The sequence below is a fragment of the Oryzias latipes genome, chromosome 11 (assembly GCF_002234675.1).
Source record: "Oryzias latipes chromosome 11, ASM223467v1".
Classification (NCBI taxonomy): domain Eukaryota; kingdom Metazoa; phylum Chordata; class Actinopteri; order Beloniformes; family Adrianichthyidae; genus Oryzias; species Oryzias latipes.
The window spans coordinates 21,749,817-21,776,025 of NC_019869.2; the positions used below are offsets into that span (position 1 = coordinate 21,749,817).

Below are 26,209 nucleotides of genomic sequence, written 5' to 3' on the forward strand. Positions count from 1 at the left end.
ATGTGGCCCGCGAGAGCATAACATTTTTTAATTTCTTAAAAATACAAATTTTCTTTAGTTGATTACATATTATTTATGTGTAGTTGCGGTAATTATTCAATGTTTGGAGGTCTTGTGTGTGTATGCAGACAAAAAGTTACACGTGACTGTGTAATACCTGTTCTTTCTAGCTCAGTTTTATGTTGTTTGTCTTTATTCATTTGGACAGTTTGATCCTTCATTAATGGAGTGGTGTAGGTTTTATTAAGCGGACAAAATTTCAAAGGATTTATGCTACAGTAACAAGTAAACACATGTTTTCTATGCAACTGTAATTGTCCCTTTAAAAAGTTATAATAAATAAATAATGAGTTATTCAACATTGAGGAGTAGTTACATTTATTTTTCATTACATATAGTTACATCTATAAGTTATATTTGGCCCTTTTAGGACAGCCACTATGCTGATGTGGCCCTCAGTGAAAATGAGTTTGACACCCCTGCTTTAGAGTAAAACAAAAGCGGATCAAGAATTTAGTTACTGTACTCTTGTCACAGCTGAAATTTATTTAAACAGTGAAAAAATGTACATACTAACTGCAAAAGCCGGAATTTAGATTTACAAAGTTCAAACTTTGACTTAAAAACAAACCAAAATCTGTAATAAACTCAATTAAACTGTAATAAAATATTGATATGAATATAGAAAAGAATCAAGGCAGGTCACAGTAGTGGCAGTTTTTTTTTTTATTTAATGTGGAAAAAGGAACGTTGTGAAAGTTTTATGATTGAAAGACACTTTTACTTAAAAGTTTGAATGACTTGTACCTTTTTCCCCAAACTAAACCTTCAAGTGAAAGATTTAAGTCTTTATTCAGAGTTAGTGTTTTAAAGTAAATTAATAATTTTTTGATTGAATCTATTTGCGTTTCATTATGTGCTACAATTCATACTTTTTAACCTGTGCAACAGTAAACTAGGAAATCGCTTCTGATTCATGTGCATTTGGAAATTGCATTTGCAAAATTCTGTAACTAAATAAAGAAAATAGGAAAGATTTCATTTTATTTGCTAATATTGAAGAATAAATGTATAAAATGCTCCAAACTGTTACCACAATGGAGTTTTTTTTAAGAATCACACCAGAAAAAGAACTTAAAACGAGAAATCAGTAACAAAATAAAAGGATTTTTTAAAAAGCAGATTTAATTCCATCTAATTATTTATTAGGTAATTAGCAAAAGCAGCTGTAAAAAAAAGTCAAAATTACCTGGCTTTTTAAGTTTCTAAGAAAATATTACTTTCAGATTTTTAACAATCAAATATTTACAATTGTAAAATATACAATGTACATGTGTGGAGAATTTATACAATGAATGGTGGCATGTGCATCTATCCAAAGCTCAGTGTTAACAAATCTATACAAACCTGATTCATAAAAAGGGGATGTCAGTGTGTCAGATTATTGCATAAGATTATGCTAGAGTCGCACGTTGTCCTGGTTTAAAAGCCACAGAAGAAGCAACTTTTCCACCAGCTGATCCATTAAAATCTTCATATCTGAAAAGGACAAACAAATATTCATATTAAAGTTAGAAATAGAAAGTAGCTACATATCCACCTATTTCTGGAACAAAACAGCAGCTTTTCTTGAGCATTTGTGATTTCACCCGTGCAGATTAGACGTTTAATGACCCGATTCTATCATGGAAGTGTTTAAAACTCACAGTTTTGTGTATTTGTTCCAGTCCGCCTGACTGAGGGACGCTTTGGTCACAGCCAAGGCAGAGTTAAGGTGAGCTGGAGACACCAGCAGGCTTGGCTGGCTGGAAGACAAATACGTCCGAACACACTCCTGCTGATGAAAAATGTAAAAGGCTTGAATTAGAGGTTTCAGAATCTGAAAGACAGAAAAAATAATTGATGATGCCATAGTCACTCACATCGCCTCTCTTGTAGCTGCTCTTGATGGTGGTAATTTTTTGCTGCAAACGGTCCAATTCCTCCGGGCAAGGCTCCTCATATCCAGTTTGGATGGAGGACATGTAAGCAGGAGGGAGAGTGCAGGCCGGCTCACACACTGTTCCTCCAGGACAGTCCTGTGTCGCACAGGGTCCACAGATGCACTGTAAATTTAGTTACCCACAAACTCAACGTGAATATAAACCTTAAGGTTTTAAAGGATTTAAAGTCCCACTCGGATCATATTTTGATCCATTCTAAAAGCGTTCCCAGTGGTCTTTTATGATTAAATTAAATTATGATTACCGGTATGCTTAAAACAAATCAGTCCTTTTCTAGGACATAGTTTCTGCAGAGCGGCAGTGGTTCATTAGAAATTCAACTGAGTTGTGGGCAGGACTGTTGGTTGGGAGCAACCCTGCCCCCAGTACTGTCCCCCATAACAGAGAGCTCTTTATTTATACGCTCTCCCGCTAGCTTACAGCCCCTCACGTCTCCAAGGTAACATTACCGGTTCAACAAAAATGGCAAGCAATATTAGCGCAATCAAGCTCTACAGTTTTGAGCCAGATTCCAGCTCAGACGAAGAAAAAACAAAGACGTACATGGATCTATTTGTCTACAAGTGGATTCATCAGAAGGAAGCGGAGAACTTGTGGCTCACTGATTGTATTGTTTACATCACAAATACGGTCTTCTTCATCTATTCCTGATTCACAACGATTTGAATAAAACATACCCACAACTTGATGCTTCATTTGCTTAATATATGTCCTCAATCATCACAAAAACTTGTTAAAACCACCAAAAACATAATTTTCATTGGAGTGGGTCTTTAAATGCGTAAATCAAACTGCAAATGATCTAAAAGGTATGAGGGGCCGTGTAAGACATTATTTATTCTGAACCATTCACATTCATACATTCTTGCCTTCACAGTCATTTATACTCTTTCGCATACATATATTCTCTTACGCATACATATATTGTCTCTTGCACAAACATATATACTCTCTTTCGCATACATATATTCTCTTACGCATACATATATTCTCACTTGCACAAACATATATTCTCACTTGCGCATCCATATATTCTCTCTCTCGCATGCATATATATTACTTTACACATACATACATTCTCACTCTCATTGTCACTCTTAAAAAAGAATATATGTATGTGAAATGCAAGTATATATGTGCGTGTGAGGAAGAGTATATATGTGCGTGTGAGAGGAGTATGCATGAAACGGAAGTGACTTTGCATGAAATGGAAGGCACTTTGCATGAACCGGAAGGCACTTTGCATGAAAAGGAAGGCAGATGATTTCTCGTGCTCTGATTGGACGAGAGGCCGCCACTTCCTATTTTGAACAGAGGCTAACATGAACTAGCAAGAAGGAGCCACAGTACAAATCACAGTATACGCTCACTCTTCCAGAAGGATGTTGTTTCCATTCCTTATGTAGTTTCTTTTTGGAATAATTTAGTTTATCATTTAGAATGGAAACAAGATTTGGAATTTACAAGCAAAATACTTTTTAACCAATTAAGTGAAAGAAATCTCATTCAAACTAATCCATAAATTCTATCCATCCAAACTATATCTGCAAAGGTTCAAAAAAGATATTGATGTTGCCTGCTCTTTTTGTCAAGAACACCCTGAAGATGCTGTACATTTATTTTGGTCATGTCCCTTTTCCACTACTTTCTGGTCTAAAGTTTGTCATTTCATTTCCGCCCACATTGACCCTGACTTTCGCCTGTACTTAGAAAATGTTATGTTTGGCATCATCCACTGTCCATCTCATAAAAAAGAACAGTTGTACTTCATTAACCTTTTGTTGTTTTTATGCAAATGGCACATTCATAAATCAAAAGTTACGAATCATACTCCTCATTTCTCACTCTTTATCTATGAGTTCAAACAATACATTAAGACAATAAGAAACTCTGATAATAAGAACGCCATCAAAACATATAGATCTGTGTGTTAGTTTCAATATATCTGCATAAAATGTATTAACCCCCTGGCTTGTTCCTTCGTTGTTGTTGTTCACTGTTTAACATTGTTCTGTATTGAATTTTTACATTCAATAAAGTTTGAAAAAAAAAAAAAAAGGAGCCACGGGGGTCCTGCAGCAGGCCATCGGAACCTTAAGAAATATTTTATCTTCACTTCAAGTGGTCACAAATCTGTCTGCATCTCTAGAGGCACAAAGGAATGTCTCAAATACCAATAATGGTAATAGAAGCGCCACCGAAACAGAAAACCCGTATCCACCTTATTCCTAGCCCCCATGAGCATTTGTATGACTTATGGGCGACACTTCCTGTAGACGCCGGACCACGCATTTACATTAAAACAAATTCCTCTTGTTTTCGATCCATAACTACATATAAATGTGGGAAAACCAACTGTCATGTCTTAAAAAAGGCAATGGTGAGGTGAAGATAAAATATTTCTTAAGGTTCCGATGGCCTGCTGCATTACCCCCGTGGCTCCTTTTTTTTTTTTTTTTTCAAACTTTATTGAATGTAAAAATTCAATACAGAACAATGTTAAACAGTGAACAACAACAACGAAGGAACAAGCCAGGGGGTTAATACATTTTATGCAGATATATTGAAACTAACACACAGATCTATATGTTTTGATGGCGTTCTTATTATCAGAGTTTCTTATTGTCTTAATGTATTGTTTGAACTCATAGATAAAGAGTGAGAAATGAGGAGTATGATTCGTAACTTTTGATTTATGAATGTGCCATTTGCATAAAAACAACAAAAGGTTAATGAAGTACAACTGTTCTTTTTAATGAGATGGACAGTGGATGATGCCAAACATAACATTTTCTAAGTACAGGCGAAAGTCAGGGTCAATGTGGGCGGAAATGAAATGACCATTGCCTATTCACCATTGCCTTTTTTAAGACATGACAGTTGGTTTTCCCACATTTATATGTAGTTATGGATCGAAAACAAGAGGAATTTGTTTTAATGTAAATGCGTGGTCCGGCGTCTACAGGAAGTGTCGCCCATAATTCATACAAAGGCTCATGGGGGCTAGGAATAAGGTGGATACGGGTTTTCTGTTTCGGTGGCGCTTCTATTACCATTATTGGTATTTGAGACATTCCTTTGTGCCTCTAGAGATGCAGACAGATTTGTGACCACTTGAAGTGAAGATAAAATATTTCTTAAGGTTCCGATGGCCTGCTGCAGGACCCCCGTGGCTCCTTCTCGCTGGTTCATGTTAGCGTCTGTTCAAAATGGGAAGTGGCGGCCTCTCGTCCAATCAGAGCACGAGAAATCATCTGCCTTCCGGTTCATGCAAAGTGCCTTCCTTTTCATGCAAGTCACTTCCGTTTCATGCATACTCCTCTCTCACACGCACATATATACTCTTCCTCACACGCACATATATACTTGTCTTTCACATACATATATTCTTTTTTAAGAGTGACAATGAGAGTGAGAATGTATGTATGTGTAAAGTAATATATATGCATGCGAGAGAGAGAGAATATATGTATGTGCAAGTGAGAATATATGTATGTGCAAGTGAGAATATATGTATGCGAAATAGAATATATATGTATGTGCAAGAGAGAATATATGTATGCGTAAGAGAATATATGTATGGGAAAGAGAGCATATATGACTGTGAGAGCAAGAATGTATGAATGTGAATGGTTCAGAATAAATAATGTCTTATACGGCCCCTCATAAAAAGGTTCTGGGAGTTGCTGATGTGATATCTAGTAGCAAGACAAAATATCACAAACAATTGAGAGGTTTGTTTGAAGTTACAAAAAGAAAAAAATTAGTTCTAAATATTTTATTTTACTAATTGTATCTTTTGATGAATAGTGGATAAAAACCATGTAAAGTTTTTGGACACTTTTCTTATTTAAAGGAAAAGAATAATAATCAGCAGTCTATTCAGACTGATGAGCTTAAGCAGACTGAGTATTGCGTGACTCATCAATTCTTTGATAAAAATTGGTGTACTTATAAAAGACTTAAGAACTAGGAGATCCAAATATTAAATTGAATGATAGCCTTCTTATTCCTTACCAGTCTTGAAATCGGTGAATTGCCGAGCTCTGACTCATAAGAACTTCCGAAGTACAGTCTCCAAAGGTTGTTGTGGTCTTCTTCTTGCTCTGCTCGAAGTTCACTGGACTCAACCAGAACCATGGACTGGTCCGAGCCAGCGCCTTGGTCTCCCTCCCCTACAGAATCGTCTGACCCGCTGCTGTTGTTCGGAAAGACCATGGAGGACAGACTCATGTCGCTGTCAGAGCCAGGTGCTCTCTCCTGGTCGCGAAAGAAAAGCAAACCACACAGTTTGCACCCAGAAATGAATGTGCCACAAAGGTGTAGATGATTTACAAAGGATCCTGTTCCTGTTTATTTTGGCGCAATGCGAACCAATACCAGTAAGCTAAACAGTTTAAGATAACCCCATACCTGTGGTGCGCAGGGGCTGGTTTTGTTGTGGACAGCCTCTAGTTGTGCGTTGTAGAGCAGAGCTTTGAGGTCTGCCCCGGTGAACTGCTCGGTCGCTGCTGCCAACTGCTCTAGATCCACATCCGGAGTCAGAGGGAGGCCTGTGCTCAGAGCCTTCAGGATCTCCAATCGAGCCTCCTGAAGATGTGACCAGCAAAGATTTCACGTAGGATTTTACTCTCGATTAACAAAGGTGTAGGTTTTTGAAAAGCAGACCAGGTCGGGAGGAGGACAGTAGAGGCACTTGTCAAGTCTTCCAGGTCTCAGGAGAGCTGGATCAATCAGATCCGGGCGGCTTGTAGCTGCAAGTACGTAAACACCTGCAGACAGACGTAAGAGGGATTAAACAAAAAACTAAAGACAAACCAAACTGCAGCTGTGTCCAAAAGCTGACATCAGCTCTGGCCTCCTTAAGGTTACTGTCACACCCATTTGTCTTTATACTGAATATCTACTCATCCTCACATTACTTGCGGTTTAAGAAACACAATGGTGCAAGGAAGTGATGTACCCTGCAGTCCCTCCACTCCATCCAGCTGGGTCAAAAGCTGGTTTACCACTCTGTCTGTCACTCCGGTGCTGTCGTGGCCCCTCCTCGGGGCCAGAGAGTCAAACTCGTCAAAGAACAGGATACACGGACTGGCAGCTTGAGCCCTGAAAGAGACAAAAAAGCTGGGAGTTTATTTAAATTCATAAAAATCCAAACTTTAAGACAACAGCAGTGAAATTGTCGTGGTAATATTGCACCAGGTGCAAGATAAATATGAACCGACCTCTGGAAGACGTCACGGACTGCCTGCTCACTGGCTCCAATGTATTTACTCAGAAGTTCAGGTCCCTACAAAGACAGTAAAGTCACTTGTTCTTTAAAAAAGGTGACAATCTTATTTTATATGTTGATTTTGAAAATCAACAAGTCCAATCAACCTTGATGCTGATGAAGTTCATCCCACTGTCCTTGGCTACAGCTCTTGCCGTGAGGGTTTTTCCTGTTCCAGGGGCTCCATAGAGTAGAATTCCAGAGCGATGACGGATGGGAAGATTGCAGAATAGGATGGGAAACTGCAAAATGTTCATTCGCAAGTTAAATGTAAATGGCGCTTCTCTACCTTCTTATAAGGCACAAAGCACCTTACAATCACAGTTCCATTCATCCATGCACACACACACTTATACAATGGTGGCAGCTCCGCTGCCGAACACTGGCGCCGATCCATAACTCTCAGGAGCTGGGCGAGCAAGGCGGAAACCGAACCTGTGATCTTCCGATCAGAGGACGACCACTCCACCTCTAAACCACAAGACTCTTTAAGACCCTGTAGAGTACTAGTGCATTATCCATTGATGATCAGGCTGTGTCATCAGTTTTTACACATACTTTTGGTATAACGATGTGACATTTTTTACAAAAATTAAGAAGTAAAAAAAGTAAAGAAACAAATAAATTAATAAAACTAAACAGTTTATTAGAAATCTTTCAAAAGGTGAAAAGCTGATGTAGTCAAACTTCAGCATCCAAATGCTTTGAAGCATATAACTCCATTTCTAAACCAACAAATGGAAGCAAACCATAATTACAAATAACATAAAAAAGTTCTGAACTTTAAATCAAACTTTATGTTCCTTTAGTCAGCATTAATTATAACTTGTAACTTTTGATAGGACTTTGATAACCTTTACTACCTGCTCCTTTACCGCTCAGATGAAGGAATCTTATTAGAGTGGAATATAACGTCTCTAATGGTCAACATTAAGTTTTAAAGATCGGCTTTGAGCTTGGTGACTTTAAAATATGTTTATCTCTTGAGCTCAAGCTACTCGAACATCGAATAATGTTTTCAGTTGTTTCTCACATTTCAAAGTGCATCAAAATGCCATACGGAGGACAATGAAGCCGAAGTAGAGCACCTTAACGAACACAACTGACCTTAGCAGGTAGCAGTATGGTGTCCATGAGCTGCTGCCGCACCTCCTTCAGACCCCCCACCCTCTCTAGTCCGACTCCACTCGGAGCGCGAAGGTCCACTCCCCACAGCGAGGGTGGAACAAATCCCTTCAGGGCCTGCTCAAAGTCCGTCAGGGTTAAACATGTCTCTGGAAGACACAAATGTAAAAGGTACACATCTGATAAAAACCGCAGTTTGAAGGAACTCCACCATGTGTTTGTTTAAGTGCTAGAAATCTGCAGTCAGCTGTAGTTTTTGGTACCGCGGTCACGGCGTCCTGTTCGAGTTGTGTTGGCATGTGTGGCACGCTCCAGCAAAACATAGAGATCTTGGGCTGTGTATCCCTCTGTCTCCTTGGCAACAGCCGTCAAGTCAAGAGTGCTGGGCACCTCTTCCGAAAAGAGGGGCTTTCTTAAGATGAGATGCTGCAGAATCTCAGCTCGCTGGATCTGCAACAAAATAGCAGGAAGTTTGATACGCTCCACTTTAGTTATGCGGAAGTTTGTGAGTGCAAGCTCGGTTTGAACACTGACCTGGTCTGGTGGCTGGATGTTCACAAACCCTTGGATGAAGTGAGAGCCCTGGACTTCAGTCAGAGACGGGTGGAGGGAGTGTTCGCTCGTGCTGGTGATAATCAGGCACACCAGGCTGGAGCGAACCACAAATTCGTCCACAATGTCCCGCAAAGCTTCAAGCACAAAAATGACATCACAATGAAATATGGAAATTTTTTCAAAACTTCAAATCACTTTCGTCAGTCTTTGGGTTTACTTTGTGCAATGTGCGCTTGCAGCAGCGCCTCGGGGCCGCTGTCTTGCTCAGGTGTAGTTGGGGCTCGGGCCAAATAATCCAAGTCATCAAGCAGGACGACAGAAGGCTGCCTCCACTCTGCCTGCTCAAAAACATCCTGAAGAATCTGTCTCACGGTCTCAGCCTTTTTGCCTGGAAGATGAAAAAGAAAATGCACATAACTTCCTAACATTTCACCGATTATCTCATGTTCTGCTCGGAGAATCCTTGACCTTGAAGCTTTTTGCAGTCCACCACCTCTACATGCGAGTCCAGATCCTCTCTGGCTTTTCTGCAGAGGCCTCTGGACAGAGTGCTCTTTCCACTTCCCTGTGATTACAGTGAGTTGATCATGTTTGTTCATCTATAAATCTGAATAAACACTTAAAATGTCTAAAAAAAAATGTAAATAATACCTTTGCACCAGTAATAAGCAACGCTCCTCCTTGCAGACCCCATCCTGCTTTTCCGAGCTCTCTGGAGAGGGGGTTACCCACAAAGCTGTGGGAAAGGAACTCAAACCCAACCCTAGCGTGCTCACCAACCCCACTGAGAAAGGACAACCAAAGTAAGAGCCAAATGCAAGAACAAATGTTAGCTTGAACAATTACTACAGTTCAAAAAAAAGTTTACCCAAGACTAAGAAGAGACGGAAGCTCAGGCTCGGGTGCTTCAGCGCTGACAGCCGGCACAGTCGCTGGCTGTCTGTTTACCTGAAAGAGACACAAAGTGTCTATAAACAAAATTTAAACAACTGGAAATGCACAGTGTCCTTAATTCCACATTTTGTTAGAGAATTCTGAAAAATAAGAAACATTTTATATTATTGCAGAGTGCGTGTGTGCATGGCGGTACCTGTATATCTTCCTTGTGCAGAACAGTGGGTGACAGAAGAAAAAGCTGGTCTTCAGGATCACTCTGCAGCTCTGGTTTTAGCACAGTTAAAGCCATCTCCAACTTAGCTATAAATAAGAAAAGAAAATTTAAAATCCAAGAGAATTCTTCCTCATTTCTCACATACCTCTAATTTAGTTTTTTGTTGCGACTGCTTTTACACTTTTAAAACTCCTAAACTGAACTTTTTTAAATACTCTTCCACAGAAGAGTTCATGCAACGACACTTGTTTATCTTATGAAGATAAAAATTAAATCACCGTCGTTTCCATGCAGGAGGATGGTACCAGAGCGGGGAGTCAGACGGCCCAAAGGTTCGTGACTCTTTGTGTGTAGCCAACCCAGAAACACTGACTGGATCTCTTCATCATCCTCTTCAGGCTGACAGATAAAAAAAATGCAGTTTGACAGATTGGATTTTGGATCCGAGGTTTTTCTGAATAGATCCGATCGTACACTGATTGCAACTCTCACCATGGCATTTAGAGGCTGCAGGCCTAGTTTGATGGCTACTTTGATGGTGGATTTGACAGGCTTAATTCGAACAGCCGAGTGTGGTCGGATGCTGATTTTGCTCATCAGAGGATGTGGGATCTGAAGAAACACAATTTTTGTCAAATATACGAAAAGTATCTTTAGAATTCAGGACTAAGATGTAAGTGAATGAAAGTATTTCCATACTCACCCATACTTTCCCACAGTAAATCTCCCCTTTACTGTGACATTTGTCTTTGCTTGTCAGCATCTCAGTGCCGTGGCATATCATCCTGACAACCACCGGTTCCTGTTGCTTTATGCCTTCATCTCCTTTGTCAGTTAGTTGCTCTTCTTTAGAAACGCTGTTCTTCTTTGAGGCCCGCTTGTTTTTCTCCCTGGCTTCTTTAGGGGACTGAACTTTGGAAAGGAGGCCGTATGTTACTGCGGACTTGCTGGAAATTGAAGAGGAGTTCCATGGAAATATGTGAACAACACCGATCGCAATGTGGCTAATAGTGCAAAGAGAGACTGGAGGTGAATTGCACACTCTGTAGATGGCATCAGGGAAGAAAACCGGGATGTCAGGTACAGGCGGCAGCTCCTTGACCGCGTCATACCTGCTCGTTATTAAAGTGCGGAGAAGGTTTTTCATGTTAGCAATGCCACCTGGGGAGTTACTGTGAGGGACATGGAATGAACTCTCTGCCGATGACAGAGAAGAGGAGGAAAACGTCGGGTTTTGCTGAGGAGGATACCATTGACTCTGGCTGGATTTGATGCCAACTCCAGCACCAATCTTTGGAGACACTACAAGCTCTGTGAATTGCTCAAGATGACCAAAGCGCACATGTGGTGAGAGTGAAACTGTGAGGAGGAAAAAACAAACCAAAGCACGTTTACAAACCAAGTAAAAATGGTTAGACGTAACTTTTTAAAATAACTGACTGTTTGACTAACAGACAAACATTTTGAGTTGGATAACAGCACAAACCTATCTTTATGTAGATGACTGTGTGACTGTCCACCCAGACGGGAAACACGGCATCTAGGAAAACCACTCGGATCTGATTCAGCAGTTGCTCTTCAAGTGCAGAACTGTGAAGCTCCTGGAGATGTCAAAACAGAAAATGAAACTGCTTAGCCACAAATGTTGTTTAAGCTCCCCAAACCAATAAGCAACATCATGATTGAGCAGTTCTGCACTGAAAATGCAAAAAGAAAGAAAGAAGGGAAAGCTAAAATGACTAACTTTTATTTTGATAATTAGAAATGAGTTTTAGAAGTTGATTATGTTCTCAGGAGATTGATTTCATGATAATGTATAACTGCAATTAGACAAATTACACAAAAGTCAATATTTCACTCACCAAAATCTCCCAGTCATCAGATGACAGTGGCTCCACAAACACCTGATTCAGCGAAGAGACTTGATGGCATGGTCTGAGAAAACACTGTGAAAACCACTCAATGTCAGACCAATGTTAAGAGACTGTTGCACAGGCAGTGTTCGTCCCAGTTGATGACCTAAAGGAAGAAACCAAGGTCTTTACCTGTTCTCCATCAGTCAAACCGAGCTTTTCTCCAAGCTGCCGAGACAACTCCACTCTGTGGCTGTCTGCTCCTAAGGAGGCTCTGATGGGACACCAGCTAAGGAACACTGTCGACCCGCCGTCCCAAGACAGCTCCAAAGCCTGATTCTAAAACGGACCGGCCAAAGAGAGACGATGAAATAAGACACAGAATGGTCTCTTAAAGCGGATGTCGAAATTATGATTCCAACTTTATGAATGTTAGATACTTGTGATACCTTTATTAGTTTTTATTCTTGTACATTTTGTATCATTACATACATTTCAGATTTTATGCTCAGCAGAAGAATTAAATTAAAAAATTGCAAAAATATTCCACAGGTGTGGTAGCAAAATATAGAAATATTGAGATGATCACATTAGTTATTATAATAATCAACCTTTTCTAAATTAAACTATTTCTAGGAGTTAATGTGTTAAAAATCAAAACAATGCAGTTTCCTTTAGACTAAAGACCCCTGAATGAGGACAGTATTTGATGCCCAATTTCTATTTTTACCAACAATTCATTTTTTGTTGCCTTGCATTACTTCCTAATACTAATTAAGTACACGTGATAATAAAAAAATGCTCTGCTTTTGTTATAAGTTTTAATTAAGAAAAACTAAAACCTTAAATGCAACCAAAGGTCCCCTTGTAATGTCAGAGAAACAAACCAGCAATGTGTAAAACACAAAAGCAGTCATTATTCAGTAAACTTTATGCAACAAAACTGAAGCGATGTTAAGTAATTAGCTAATACTTTACCTCATTCAGAGAAAGGTGCGATATCAGCTTTGAAGAGAGTTGAATAAAGCAGTTTTTAGTGTTGTTAAAAACAACACATACTGGTTGAATTCCCTGGTTGCTAAACATGACGTTTACATCGCTATTTTAGCATTTAAAGTGCTTAACATGCTGGTGCGCTAACGGCCAAAGTGCAACAAACATTTCGATGAATGAGAGAACTGATCCAGACAAAACAGTCGATTGTCGATGGAATCGATCATTTCAAAATAAGACTGCCACGTCGTCAACACTACACGTTGAGTGCTCTGCACAACGGAATGAACTCTTGTTTTGAAATGCCACCAAAGCGGAAACGCGTTTCAGCAAACATGGCGGCAAATGTCAACAGTAAACCTGGTTGTTGGAAGGTCCCAGAAGTCTACAAACATCACGAACAACACAACGCATGTTTTTCTAGACCCAAATATAGAGATGGAAGGAGAGCTAAAGCAGTCAAGGTAAGAAAAACGTTTCTAATGTTTGTAGCAAAGACGGTCTGTGTTGACGCAAGCGACGAGCTAATAATTATGTGTAAGTTGGTTTTATTTTTACATTTAAGAATGTAAGAGAAAATTTTAAAATCTTTTTTTTTAACTGGAAGAAAAAAGTATAAATTGTAGTCACACAGCAAGTGATAAATAAAAGACCAACGGCAGGTCTTAAAAAAACAAATAAAACTGTCGTTTTGGCAAAAATAAATAAATAAAATTAAATAAAAGACATGGTAAAAAGTTTGAGTCATTTCGAAAAAATTGTAATTAATAAACCATAAAAATCAAATTTCTAATACAGTAGACTGGATTTCTGAGTTGCAGGAAAGTACATCAGATCTGATGATTATGTCTTTAAGTTAATTGATTTTTATTGGTCACGTCAACAGCCTCACATATACTAATAACCATGCCTTTGTATCTGCCAGGTCTACACAATAAATTTAGAGTCCCGTTATGTGATGATCCAGGGAGTCCCCGCTATTGGAGTGATGGAGGAGCTGATCCAGTTGTGTGCTCTTTATGGAACAGTGGAGGAATACAGACCGCTGGACGAGTATCCTGCTGAGGAGTTCACAGAAGTCTACCTGGTCAAGTTTCAAAAACTGACAAGTGCTAGGTATGGCGGGCACCTTAACTGTACTGCCCTAAACCAGAAATGCTGAAAAATATGTCATTCAGGTTGATATTTGATGTTCCAGAGCGGCGAAACGTAACATGGATGAGAAGAGTTTCTATGGCGGCGTGCTGCATGTGTGTTACGTCCCGGAGTACGAGTCTGTGGAAGACACCAAGTTAAAGCTGCAGGACAGGAGAAGTTATGTTCTGAAAGTGGCTCGGAGTAGAGGTATTATCGCATTTTGACGATATACGGTGTTGAAAAGCACTGAATCTTTTTTTTCTTAGGTAATTGTTTTTTAAAAGTTCAATGAAAAAAAACTGTGATTAAAAAATTTTTTTTGTGTATTTTTATCTGAAATCAAATGTTTTTTGTTGTTTTGTAAGTTTAAAGTATAGATAAAGAATTTGATGAGTGTCATTTATCTGTTTCATGTTTATACAGCAAAAGAAAGAGTAGCGGATGCGGTACACATGGAATCTACGTCTTCAGAAAGCGTTCCCACATCAAGCAGAGTTTTTGCTACAAATAATCCAATCTTCAATAGTGACAAAACAGGCGAGACTTCAAGCTTCAGCCATTGTTCCGGATTTCCTCTACTGCCTTTACCCCCGCAGGAATACTTTCATCAGGATTATCGTGGGAACGAACCAACAGAAGATCAAATGGGGACTTTACATGACGCAGTGCCTCCTGACGTAAAACAGCAGAAAGTCCAGAACTTTAGCTCTTTCAGTAAAGACCCTAATTCCGAAAAAAAATTGGCCTCCAACCCAGATTCTTCCGTCAAGCTTGTTCCAAGAACTGCACATTTGGAAAAGAACAAACGCCGCAAAATGGAGGAGGCCACAAAACAGCCAGTGCCTGATTCTGGAGAACCGTCTTTGATTGGACCAAAACTACCAGAACCACATAAGCTGGACATGAATGATCAGTCGCTAAACACAACAGTAAATCTGATCAGGGGCACAATGAAGCAGGTAGTCTTTTATTTTTTTTTTAATGAGAATTAGAGCTTGACATGATGCCATATTGGTGCATTTCAGTCTCATTCTTTTCATTCATTCCTAGGTGACATCGGTCCCAGACCTCAAACCAGCGGAGAAGAAGGTTAAGCCACGCCGTCGGATATGATCCATTCTGTTTTAGTGACGACTGTCCATATTTATCAAAACTAACGTTGAAAGGCTCAACTTAAAATAAAATTGTACTTTAAGAAAAACATTTTGGCTTTTTCTTTCATGAAAGTCTCAAAGTTGAACACCGCTTGCACTTCATATTTTATTATTCATCTTGCTGCTTTTCCAGTACTTGCTGCTCAAACTTCTTCTTTGTCTAAAAAGAAAGATTTAAGTTAAATAGATCCTTACAATATTTTTAAGCTCAGCAACTTTTGGTTGTGATTACCCTGAAATTGGGCAGGCAGCTTCCAAAGGCTTCAAGGAGTAGCTCCTCCTTTTTTACAGACTTCTCAAAATCTTGAAAAGACAGCCTGCCGTCTTTGTCGTGGTCCTGTGGAATCACAGGAAGCAATGTTGGCATGTTACCAAAATAAATCTGCACACATCAAGACAAAATTCTTACAATCAACATCGATCCAAATGTGACAAAGGCAGATGGGAGGGCAACATCTCACCATTTTTTTGAGGACAATTTCCATCAGTTCGTTGATCTCATCCTGTTCATCTTGATAGTCGTCTTCTCTGCCTTCCTCTTCAAGCCGCAGATGGAAACTGTCCTTCAGCAAGAGAAAAATGTCGTCTCTCGTGATAAATCCGCTGCCTTTCAAGTCATACATATGAAAGCAGTCTGCAGGGGGGGAGAAAAGACAGGCCTTATGGGCTAAATATGTGTGCATTCCCTCATTTGTGTGAGAAGTAGTGCTTAAGAAGCAGGAAGGAACATGCTGTGGGGAACTTGCATTTCTTCTGTTCATCCAGAGTGCCCCAAAAATGAACAGACAGTCCCTGGATCCATTCTTCCACAGTGACAAATCCATCATTGTCCTTGTCAAATATCCTGAAGACTGAGAAGGTTTGATAAATTGCAGACACTTTTCCAATAGTAGGACAGATGTAGCAAACTTTACAATGTAATACTTAGGCTTGTGACTAATAGTACCTCTATCCATGATGAAGTCGTCGGTCATCTCGAACAGGTTGTGTAGAACCACTTTGAACTGGTTTCTGTCCAGACCCGAAACCGAACCATCAGAATGTTTCTGCGCCTCCAGAAGTGCATTGAACTTCCAGATAAGACATTCCACCTCTTTTTTATTAACTTGAAATGAAAAAGCTCATTTAAACATCATGTTCTGACTGTTTGAATGGTCACACGAATAATTAAAAGTTTAAATGTTTTTAAAATTATACTCACAGTGTTCCACTTTTTTGGAGATTGTTTCCGCGAGGGCCTGTATCGCTTTTTTACTGGCTGATGACATTTTTAACCAACTTGCATGAAATGGAGAACCGTTTTATCTGCTTCACCATGACAACACGTATAAACGTCTGACGTCAACACGTCGAACCGTTACGTTCAAGAGGAGGAAATTAGATTACACATGTTTTAGTAAAGCACAAACAAAAAACAAAACCATGTAGTTTATACAGTGTCGTTGTTACGAAACTCCCTATCTCTGTCTGTTTAGTAGAATTTCTGTCACGAAGCCACAACAAGGTACTTTATTTTGAAGGAAAGTCGTTTCCTGTTGTGACACTGCCCTCTGCTGGATGAACACAAAATATAGGAAAACGTGTTATTTCCCTGGATGGTGTGTTTATCTGAGGGATATTTCACATTACATAGTATAGAAATGCATTTCTTTTGAAAAAATAGTTTAAAGTCCCCCTTAAGAAAGTTGAACTGATTAATATTTTGCTTTTTCACGTAGTCGAGGTCAATACATCAAAACACTGTATCACCAGTTAGGTTTAATGACAAACTGATAAATTACAATACATCATAAGATCTTTTATGGCAGAATAAACACACTGAGCAAAAAAAAATTAAAAAGTTCCAACAAAGTATCTATCTAATCTCAAAAATTCAAATTTTAAGACGCTTTTAGTGTCAGAAATGATAAATAAGAATGTAATGTGCAACAGATATGAATAAATGAGAGGTTCTTTTTCCAGTCCAAAGATTTATAAACTCCAACAAATGTGCAAGTCACACAGAGCGCTGTGTGAGGTTAGCTCTGATTGTTAGTGTCGAGTCGATCCAGTGGTTTGGATTTTCAATCATGGCGGTCCAAACTGCAATTTCCTCTTCTGTTGAGTCCATCCAGCTGACTGGCTCCCCTTAGCTTTGTCCTAGCAATTCAAATTGAGCCACTGTTTAAAAAGATATATCTTAAAATCAAATAAAAACTTTTATTTTATCATAGAAACAACCAAAAGTGTTCAGCAGTAAAATATTTAGGACAAAAATCAGCATTAAGATTTAATGAAACACTTTATTCAAGAGATGAATTTAGAGCAAAGATAAAATTGTTTGTTGAAAAATTTTATGTGGTTCTTTTTCTAATATTTTTTGTAATCTTCATCAAACAAACATGTCTCTCAATTTAATGGTAATCAGAATTTTTCCCTAATCTTTATTGTTGAATAACTGATGTTCGTATACTCAGTCAGAACTCAGCATTATGGAGAACAGAGTCTGAAAATTCTGTTATTTTCCAGGAATTTTTCCGTTTTTTTTAAGAAGGTTAAAGTTCAGAACACTTAATAGAGGCATTAGCATTTCACCCTCTTCAAGCTGCTCCCTTTCAGGGGTCAACACAGTGAATCTGCATCCACCTGATCTTTTCCTCAACATCCTTCTCTCTCACATCAACCACCCTCATGCACCCCCTTCACTACCTCAGTCAGTTTCCTCTTTGGCTTCTTTCCTGGCAGCTCCAACCTCAGTATCCTTTTACCATTGTGTTTATCTCCATAACCTTTGCAGTAGCATAGCTCCTAAGTAACCAGAAAAGGCTTCGGATGAACAGATAAATTGTTTCATTTTCAAAACCTCAAAATGGCTGCAATATTGTACTGCAGCTGCCTAAAGAATAATAAATGGATATGAAACATTTTGAGATAGCTCCAAATGTAAAATACTCCCACGCCCAGTAGATTTTGAGGTGTGAACCACAGTAAAACTATAAGCAAAACAATTTAACTGTCAATGCTGCTAAACAAAAATACACTGCTAATTATGCATGCTACAACTTACACACATTAAATAAAAGCTGCTTTTGTAAATCGTAAAAAGACAGGAATCCACAAAGAAACACTTTTTCACAACATAACTCTGTGACATGACCTCCCTCTTGCAACAAGGCTATCTAAATTGCTGAAATGCCACTGTGTAGCTCCAGCACCCCACTGCAGAACAAACACTAAACTGTTTATGAATGGCGATAAATCTGATAATAGAGGAAGGCCCGCTACACCCTTGTTTGTAGACCACCAGAAGACAAACACGAGATGTTGTATTAAGTAGTTTCAGGGTTTAAAATGAGCAACAAATGTAGACTCGGTTCCCTGTTATGTTTAGTGCAATTTCTTGTTAATAAGCGTAAGAGCAGCTTCTCTTAGTTACATAACGCTGCGTCTGGAGTGGATTCTCACCAGTTCCGTAGCTCAGACGAATCCCCCCCAGCATGTGCATCTTTAGCCCTTCGCGCTGCCACACGGTGAGTTCGGCACAGGCCTCCACAAGGTCGCTGGGCTGGAATCCGTCGTAGACCATTGTGTGGTTGTAAACAGGACTGATGCTGCGCTTCACCGCCCGCGTCTTCTGACCGCTCTGTCGACTAGCGTCTGGGAGAATGTAACTTGTGGGTGGAGAGGTAAAACAAACAAAACAAAGAAGTGATTTCCACGGTTTTACTTTTTTATTCTTTATATTAATTTTCACAAAAAAATACAGATAGTATCAAAAGCTTTCATTGGATTTCTGTTGTTACTTCACTAATTAAAGATCATCACTTGATATTTCTCGATTTAGCCAAAATGTCTCAAACCTTTTAATGCGATTTCACAAATATATATAAAACATTTCAAATTAATTGGATAAAAAAAGTTTCTAAGTTTAAACACAGGACTAAAAAAGGATACTCATAAAGGAAGGATCTCTCAGAGTATTTAAATAGTCTTGGCAAAAAAAGTGAGGAAAGGTGCAGCGGAGGTGACACACCTTCTAACGAAGGAGTCAATCGGGCCTCCTTTGTGGGACACCAAACCCTGAGCCTCCCGAAGCCAAATGTGAACCTCCCCGGTCAGAGGCAGACCCCCACCTGAACACACACACCCGGTGAACAGTGAACAGTCGTGTGGCGTTGGGTAAAACGTACTTTCTGCTCACCTTCAAATCCATCTGGAACAAATTTAATCGAGAACAAGATTTTCCCTCTGCTGCTAACACAGTCTGGGTTCAGGTATATCTGTGCAAACGGGAGAAGTTTGTGACAAAGAGAAGGAAGTGGAGACAGACTCGAGAGCTGGAGATTAATGCTGCGTTTAAAAAAACCCAAAAAGCTTAGTTAAAATTCACAGCGTGTCTTTGCTTCTCCTCAGCCCCCCCACACACTCCTCCCCGCCTCGTCTCTAACAAAGCTGTCAAAACGACAGCTGCAGAACAAATGAAGATGGAGGCTTCACAGTCGCTTGGTAATTATACCCGAAGGAGGTTTCGCACATGCAATAGAGGACCTGACTGAGTATGAGTTTACGTCAATGCCAGTCATCAGGGTGCTCACCCGTGGCTGCAGGTCCTGCCACAGTGGCTGTGTGCAGGTCCAGTCCCAGAGCCCCAGAGCCACCTCCACCTCTCCAAGAAAGATATTCCTCCCCAGGGGCTCGGCATGCCACACAGAGAGGTTTAAAGTTCGACTCTGCAGCTCCCCTGCACGCACTTTATACTTGAAGAGTGCAGAAAAAGAAAGACTCCAATGACCTTGAGTTATGAGACATAAAAGGTGAATAGTAGCTGTGTTGTTTTTTTTTCAATATGCATGACTAATCACTGCGATGACAGCCACAGAGCTGAAAGATAAACGACAAATGCTAATGTTTTATGCAACATGCAAACGGGATGCTCTCACTCTGAGGGTCTGGTCATAGACTGGGTTCAGTGTCTTCTTCTTCACCGAAGTCTTCTTCTTACTGTGATGGGACTTGTCTGGCAGGAGATAAGTCTTTACGTATCTGTGAAATGAACAAGCACCATTTTCACGGAGTGGATCTGAGGGACGCTGCCAGTTTCACGCACACCCTTTCACTCACGGATCAGAGCGGTTCCTGCGCGCCGAGGCGATGTCCTCGCAGCAGTACACCTTCACTTGGAGCTCCTCCTTGTGATCGTCGTAAACCAATGAGTACTGGATGCGGCCCCTCACCTCCACCACCCCGAAATCCCCCGAGCTGAACAGACTCATCATGCTCCCACTGAGCTGTAACACAAACAGCAAAGATCAGCTCCTGCGTCAGTGTCCAGAGCTGAGTCATCTTGCGTCGCCAGACAGTGGATTTGACAAATGTGTGTGCGTGCATGCGCGTTCGTGTGTGTACCGTGTAGCTCGACTGAAGGCTGTTGGTGGAGCTCTTGGTATTCAGGGAGGATGGATCTTGTTCTGTCAGGCTGATGCTCAGAGAGTTTGGGTCCCTGTTGTGACTCAAATCTTCCTGCACTCAAACAAACACACAACTGTACTCACATATGTTCACTCAGAAAAAGCCATTTAATTGAACAAACATATGTAGTCATTTGAGAAATGATAAGATGTACTTTTATTTTTTTCTTTATTTTAAATTGTATGCGTATTATGAATTAATAAAGCACAATGATTCAGAATACTAATTATACAAAACCATAAACAATCTCTCAATTTATATATTTATCAATAAATATATTGTATGCACTTCGTGGCTTTTGGGGAGAAGCAGCTGCTTTAACTGATTCTGCAGAGGTATTTATGTGGTTTAGTGTTTGCTTTCTATTATTTTCTTTTTTCTGGTCCAGCAGATGCTCTCCAATAAACTGATAAAGGTCAGTTGGAGTTAGCCTGAGGTCCAAAGAAAATATTTGGAGTCCCAATCTGCACTTTAGATACACAAATCAATGTTTTTAGTCATGCACATTTCTTTTTGAACTTTAATAAACACTGGATTCATAACACATTAAAATGTGAACAACGTCATAAATTGTAGAAGATTTTTGGCAGCTTTTCTGAGAAACAAAGATAAAATTACAAAGGTAAAAGTAATATCTCCATAATATCACACTCATTTGGACAAAATTTCCAAAAAATTTGACTTGATCTGCAGCTACTCTTGCAGAATCAGAAAACAGTTTCAGATCGCTCCCCTTGCATTTGGAAAAAAACAACGCTCGTGTTTTAATCAGCGTTCTTGCTAATTACAAGTGAGCCTTTGGAGAGCACACCATCAGTTCAACAATGCAGCTTTAGAAAAAGGGAGCTTGCATTTTTCTTTGGGCTTCAGCTCCTTTCAGTGCTGCTTGCAGCTTCATTTTTTTCACCCACCTCTGCAGAAGATGCATAAAGATTTAGATTTCCTTCTTGATCATTTTGGCTGCAAAACCAAATCTGTTTTCAACCTTCTTCTAGGAAGAAAATGTTCCTAAGATATGATTTTATATCTCTTTCCCTCATTGATGTATTTTTTTTTCTAGACAGATTGTTTACGGAGTTCCTCAAACTTTAAGGTTTGGTTATTTCTATCCAGTGAGCTGGGTACATCTGATGAACATGAAACTGAAGCATAATAATGTAACGCATTGAGCGAAAACAGGTTTGAATGAATCCTCCTCTTGCATAATGTCAAATATTTGGTTAGAGCTTGTGGCCCAAGGGTGGCACTCAGAGTAGATGTTTGCCAAACCATTAGTTAAGATCCTGTGTGTGTGTGTGTGTGTGGGGGGGGGGGGGTGTTGGTCTGTGCGTGCGTCGTGATCACCTCGTATTTCCCTGGGTGGCCATTACTTCTCCTTTCATATCCTATTGGCACAGCTACATGTTTATTATGTAAAAAGAGTCGCAAGCAAAGATATCAGGAAAGACACGTTCATACCTTTGGAGTGTGAGGTATTAATACTGCTGTTCTCCTGTAGTTGAAGATCATTGATTGGTGTATTAAGATGGTTGAGTACACTTGAAAGGATGGGAAACAAACACAAGATTTTTCACACACACCTGCATGCCAGGAATTTGATGTCTGGCTGTGTGTGCCGAGTTTCCATGAGGCCTGAAAGAACAGAAGAGAAGCTGAATCAAATTTTCAAATGTCGCATTAGTGGTCTGATTGTGACAGATACCCACCCTTCATCCTGCTCCTTGTCTTTGCAGTCCTTCGGTCTCCCCTTTGCCTCCAGAGAACCGCTGCCAGCAACAGATTCCCGTCTTTCTCCATCAAACAGTTCCTGCAGAGATACATCTGTTGCCATGGCAACAGCCACAGAACCATTGCTGAGGTTTCCCCACAACAGCCGTAACACGGCTCGGCAGGCGAGCGCATTTACTGGAACCTGACCTCTGCTCTTTGTCTTTCTGTGGCGTATGGAGGCCCGGATGAGGTCGCTGCCCGACGTCCAGCTGTTATGGCGCTTGCTGCACTCCTCCTTAAACCAGCGCCCGGACAGCAGCCGCAGAAAAGATGGGTTTGTCCCTGTCTGCTCCAGGATCCTGCAGCATTGAAAGACAAACAGTGGGATTCAGGGTTATTCCAGAATTAGTCAATGTCACGTCATATCTTAATATTTTAGGTGAATAAAAAAGTACCAGACATATTGTAAATGTTATATTTGATATTTGATCTTAGAAATCCACCAATTGACCAAAACTATAGTGATAACTCAGTTTCACAAAACAGTTTCACGAAAAAGCTAAAATAAATGATATTTTAAAATATTTAGCTAAAATCTTACATATATGTTTCTACAGAACTGATCTCATTCTCCTTAAAATGCATTAATGTGTTAATGAAATATTTTTCATATTTGCTTCAAAAGTTTATCTTTAAATTTTAAGGTGAGGATTTTCAAATTTACAGAAGGTAAACAAATATGGAGAAAACATTGGGATTTTTCACATCATTTGTCTTCTGCTGTTTTATCCCTTTTGGGGTCACAGGGCTGCCAGAGTCTATCCTGGCCACTTGTGGGTGAAGGCAGGGGTCACCCTGGGCAGGTTGCCAGTCTGTCGCAGGGTCACAATCACACACACATTCACACCTAGGGACAATTTAGAGTTGACCTATGAAGCATGTTTTTGGACGGTGGTAGGAAGCCAGAGACCCTGGAGAGAACCCATGCATGCACGGGGAGAACATGCAAACTGCACACAGAAAGGTCCCCCATTGATGTTCTGTTTCAGGTCCCAGCTGGGACTTTAACCAGGGGCCTTCTTGCTGTGAGGTAAGAGCGCTAACCACTGCACCACCGTGCAGCCCCTTTTTTCACATCATCAACCATGAAAGAACCAAAAGCTCTTTTACAGTGAACCCGTTCCTCTCTGTAGCGAATACGAAAGTCACCTCTAACTGACCTCACACGGCCCTCGTCACGATTACGCAGCTCCAGGTCGCGCTGCAGGACCTGAAGGATGGAGGTCTTCTCGTCCTCGGTCAGGTGGCTCAGATCGAGAGATGAATTGACTCGTTCCCCCGCCATCCCTAACAGAGGGTTATATATGGTAATATATTGGTCTTAGGTTGCACCAAAGTGGAAAAAATGGATAGGTTTTTAAAAGTTTTGACAGATTTTTTATACCTAAATCAAGGATTCTCAAATGTTCTCCAGGGGGTACTTTAGATCTTTTAAATAAATTAATGGAAAAATTAACATCATAAATGGTCAAACAATATTTTTTTCATTTATGTTTTACCAAAAGATTTTCTACAATTAATATTTTTTCTTTTTAACTTTTTATCTTTTTTAATTTTTTCAGGCATATATTCTCTGTAGAAAAACTTTTGAATTGAAAGTTGCCACGGACAAAATGCATGAGGTAACAGAGAATCCTTTTGTTTCTCTAGCTGTTTTACATACTTCAACGGAAAGGTATTTTATAGATGACGCTTATGTGGTTTTAGGCAAAATGATTATGTCTGACAGAAGACTAAAAAAGCCTGCAAATCCCAGCCTTATTCTAGAAATCACCAAAAAACCACTTAAAAGAATGCATTGCAAGTTTTGAAATCATCTCAATCACTAAGTTATAACAACAGAACAACAGGTATTTTCCAAATGTGATGGAGAAAAATTGCCCTAAAGAAGTCAAAACTTTTAATTTAAACAAATGGCCCTGAATGAACAAAGCTTAAAGGAAGTGTGTCCCATTTTTGTCCAAGAAATGTCCAGAATTTGGGGGTTTCCCTCATTTCTGGGCACATTATGTTCAAATGAGTTCAAAAATAAGTTATTTTAAAAAACAGTACTTATGAGAACGTTATCATATGAAGTAAAAGACAACAACATTCTGAATAGCTAGTGATTTTTTTCCTTCACTTATCTGCACATCGTCCTCTTATCTCCTAGCCAAGAAAATAAACAAGAGCCTTGTCACGTGACTATTTGGAAGCTCCAGCTCCAGCTGGAGGCCAAAACCCACCTAAAAAGCTGTTTGTCACTAAATTTGTGTAGCAAATGTCCAGTAAGAGACCCTGAAACAGACGCATGTGCAAATCAGTTTACTGTTACAGTGAGTAACCACACACACGAATACTTCAGCTTTCCAAAATCAAACAATATTTAAGTATTGTTTTTGACTTACTTGACAGCGGTACAACAACTTAGGAGGGGATTTTTTTTCAAAACATATTTTTAAATATAGATATTTGCAAAGTTTAAAAAATGGGAAAAATTTACAATTAACTTCATGGTCATTTCAGCAAAAAATGAGATTGCAAGACTCAGATGAACCTGCCTGAAAGAGAAAAAGAACACCTGCCGCCCTCACGTTTCTCTCTTAAAAACACGGCTTTTAATCAAGTTATTCTTTTGGAAAACATAAGAAAATGCGCATTTATTACCTTACATGACCGCTTCTCCTAGATCCATTAGAGAGAAGTTTCGTGAAGTGTTCGCGTGAGTTGAGAGAACACGCCCCACAAACAAAAAGGTCGGTCTATGGGAGCCACTAAAAGACACGCACCGTCTTTGCGCGTGCGTACTTGTGGTCACATGTCGCCTCCGGACGAATTCTCACCTTGTTGGAAGTTTTGACTTCAGGCAGAATCCAGCTTCTTATCATTTAAAAGGCACCAAACAAACTCATGTCAACATGAACACTTCATCGAGCATTTGAAGAAATCACGTGATACTTGAATGACACATTTTTCTGAATAACACACACACACACGGATGTTTTTTTTTTTTTTTTTACGAAGAAGGCAGGGTGGAGGTGGGATTTGATTCTATCCACGCCTGCTAAACAAACACCATGTCCTGTACTGTACACACACATACAGTATATCTGCACATGGGAGCGACTCTGCTTGCTTTAAAGGAGGGAGAACTCCCAGTAGCATATTAACCAGTGTGCACTAGAATTTGTGCTTCCCCTTCCTTTCACTCTGCGTTTAGGTGTTTGTGCATCAGTGGGCGGGAGGGGAGCAGAATTCAGCTCTGTCCTTTGTCAACAAACTTGGATGACGGCCACGCTCTGCTCAGCTGGGGAAACGTTTTTGTGTGGGCTTATTCATGCCTGTAGATCCTGGGAGACCAGCCACTGCTGCTCCTCTAGGCCGCCAAGCTCTGTTTGGGTCACGACTCATATTTACAGCCACATTTAAATGTAAGAAGTCTGAGGTGTGTCCGTACTAGAATTCTGATCTCTTCTTTTCCTAGTTTGCTTGAAACCTGTTAGATGTGTTATGGCATTGGCTGCTCCTAATTTAAATGCAAGGGGCTCACATTACATAGTGAAAAGCTGTTTGTTCAAGCAATGGGACGTTAGGAAAATGCAAACTGTTTGGAATGTTTGCCAAAAACAGGATTACACAGCACCATCATTTCTGTATAAAGTTCTAAATCACAGGGTTGAACCTGAAAAATCCAACATAAATATGAGCAATAAAAAACAAAGTATTTCTAAACACCCATGATAAACTAACATATCTGTGGAGCAATTATGAACATCTTTTAACCCTTGTGCTATCTTAGATGACCCCAC

General features: G+C 39.8%; 4 protein-coding genes across 8 annotated transcripts; 1 reads left to right on the forward strand and 3 right to left on the reverse strand.

The window, feature by feature from the left end:
* Positions 1 to 361: 361 nt before the first annotated feature.
* Positions 362 to 13,099, reverse strand: pex1 (peroxisomal biogenesis factor 1). 5 transcript variants are annotated; one of them, XM_020707296.1, is made up of 25 exons: positions 12,898 to 13,099; positions 12,112 to 12,258; positions 11,929 to 12,012; positions 11,553 to 11,667; positions 11,179 to 11,425; positions 10,770 to 11,013; positions 10,559 to 10,678; positions 10,345 to 10,465; positions 10,046 to 10,152; positions 9,824 to 9,903; positions 9,607 to 9,739; positions 9,424 to 9,520; positions 9,173 to 9,343; positions 8,935 to 9,089; positions 8,664 to 8,850; positions 8,383 to 8,549; positions 7,383 to 7,517; positions 7,229 to 7,293; positions 6,967 to 7,109; positions 6,672 to 6,775; positions 6,417 to 6,593; positions 6,021 to 6,263; positions 1,923 to 2,105; positions 1,707 to 1,837; positions 362 to 1,539 (listed from the first exon to the last, which is right to left on the reverse strand). In XM_020707296.1, the coding sequence occupies exons 1-25, from the start codon at positions 13,003 to 13,005 to the stop codon at positions 1,455 to 1,457; spliced, it is 3,549 nt and encodes a 1,182-aa protein (XP_020562955.1). In that variant the 5' UTR covers positions 13,006 to 13,099; the 3' UTR covers positions 362 to 1,454. The 5 variants fall into 5 exon arrangements, with proteins under 5 accessions (XP_020562955.1, XP_011479493.1, XP_011479492.1 ...); XM_011481191.2 differs by having other exon boundaries at positions 1,707 to 1,834; positions 1,923 to 2,078; positions 10,770 to 11,425; XM_011481190.2 differs by having other exon boundaries at positions 1,923 to 2,078; positions 10,770 to 11,425.
* A 100-nt stretch (positions 13,100 to 13,199) lies between these two features.
* On the forward strand, positions 13,200 to 15,252 carry rbm48 (RNA binding motif protein 48). Its single transcript, XM_004074345.4, has 5 exons — positions 13,200 to 13,376; positions 13,838 to 14,028; positions 14,111 to 14,256; positions 14,473 to 15,008; positions 15,100 to 15,252. The coding sequence occupies exons 1-5, from the start codon at positions 13,215 to 13,217 to the stop codon at positions 15,160 to 15,162; spliced, it is 1,098 nt and encodes a 365-aa protein (XP_004074393.4). The 5' UTR covers positions 13,200 to 13,214; the 3' UTR covers positions 15,163 to 15,252.
* On the reverse strand, positions 15,015 to 16,778 carry efcab1 (EF-hand calcium binding domain 1). The gene is made up of 6 exons (XM_004074181.4): positions 16,405 to 16,778; positions 16,150 to 16,308; positions 15,950 to 16,054; positions 15,665 to 15,837; positions 15,436 to 15,540; positions 15,015 to 15,363 (listed from the first exon to the last, which is right to left on the reverse strand). The coding sequence occupies exons 1-6, from the start codon at positions 16,469 to 16,471 to the stop codon at positions 15,313 to 15,315; spliced, it is 660 nt and encodes a 219-aa protein (XP_004074229.1). The 5' UTR covers positions 16,472 to 16,778; the 3' UTR covers positions 15,015 to 15,312.
* Positions 16,779 to 16,946: 168 nt separating this feature from the next.
* On the reverse strand, positions 16,947 to 25,192 carry sytl1 (synaptotagmin like 1). Its single transcript, XM_023960082.1, has 15 exons — positions 25,068 to 25,192; positions 23,582 to 23,708; positions 22,569 to 22,720; positions 22,358 to 22,472; positions 22,232 to 22,283; positions 22,110 to 22,143; positions 21,996 to 22,048; positions 20,589 to 20,702; positions 20,304 to 20,470; positions 20,123 to 20,225; positions 19,778 to 19,939; positions 19,384 to 19,462; positions 19,216 to 19,315; positions 18,648 to 18,853; positions 16,947 to 17,342 (listed from the first exon to the last, which is right to left on the reverse strand). The coding sequence occupies exons 2-15, from the start codon at positions 23,704 to 23,706 to the stop codon at positions 17,332 to 17,334; spliced, it is 1,473 nt and encodes a 490-aa protein (XP_023815850.1). The 5' UTR covers positions 23,707 to 23,708; positions 25,068 to 25,192; the 3' UTR covers positions 16,947 to 17,331.
* Positions 25,193 to 26,209: the final 1,017 nt, after the last annotated feature.

What these genes read in the sequence shown, in the direction of transcription:
- pex1 (XM_011481188.2), bottom strand. Translation starts at nt 13,005, where the DNA reads ATGTTTAGCAACCAGGGAATTCAACCAGTATGTGTTGTTTTTAACAAC. An exon ending in CGCACCTTTCTCTGAATGAG is followed by an intron (nt 12,259 to 12,897) that starts GTAAAGTATTAG and finishes GGTCCGTTTTAG; the next exon opens with AATCAGGCTTTGGAGCTGTC. An exon ending in TGCTTATTACTGGTGCAAAG is followed by an intron (nt 9,521 to 9,606) that starts GTATTATTTACA and finishes CTGTAATCACAG; the next exon opens with GGAAGTGGAAAGAGCACTCT.
- rbm48 (XM_004074345.4), top strand. Translation starts at nt 13,215, where the DNA reads ATGCCACCAAAGCGGAAACGCGTTTCAGCAAACATGGCGGCAAATGTC. An exon ending in GGAGAGCTAAAGCAGTCAAG is followed by an intron (nt 13,377 to 13,837) that starts GTAAGAAAAACG and finishes TGTATCTGCCAG; the next exon opens with GTCTACACAATAAATTTAGA. An exon ending in GAAAGTGGCTCGGAGTAGAG is followed by an intron (nt 14,257 to 14,472) that starts GTATTATCGCAT and finishes ATGTTTATACAG; the next exon opens with CAAAAGAAAGAGTAGCGGAT.
- efcab1 (XM_004074181.4), bottom strand. Translation starts at nt 16,471, where the DNA reads ATGTCATCAGCCAGTAAAAAAGCGATACAGGCCCTCGCGGAAACAATC. An exon ending in CGACTTCATCATGGATAGAG is followed by an intron (nt 16,055 to 16,149) that starts GTACTATTAGTC and finishes AAACCTTCTCAG; the next exon opens with TCTTCAGGATATTTGACAAG. An exon ending in GCTGCCTGCCCAATTTCAGG is followed by an intron (nt 15,364 to 15,435) that starts GTAATCACAACC and finishes CTTTCTTTTTAG; the next exon opens with ACAAAGAAGAAGTTTGAGCA.
- sytl1 (XM_023960082.1), bottom strand. Translation starts at nt 23,706, where the DNA reads ATGGCGGGGGAACGAGTCAATTCATCTCTCGATCTGAGCCACCTGACC. An exon ending in CGCAGGAACCGCTCTGATCC is followed by an intron (nt 20,226 to 20,303) that starts GTGAGTGAAAGG and finishes TTCATTTCACAG; the next exon opens with ATACGTAAAGACTTATCTCC. An exon ending in TCTATGACCAGACCCTCAGA is followed by an intron (nt 19,940 to 20,122) that starts GTGAGAGCATCC and finishes GCACTCTTCAAG; the next exon opens with TATAAAGTGCGTGCAGGGGA.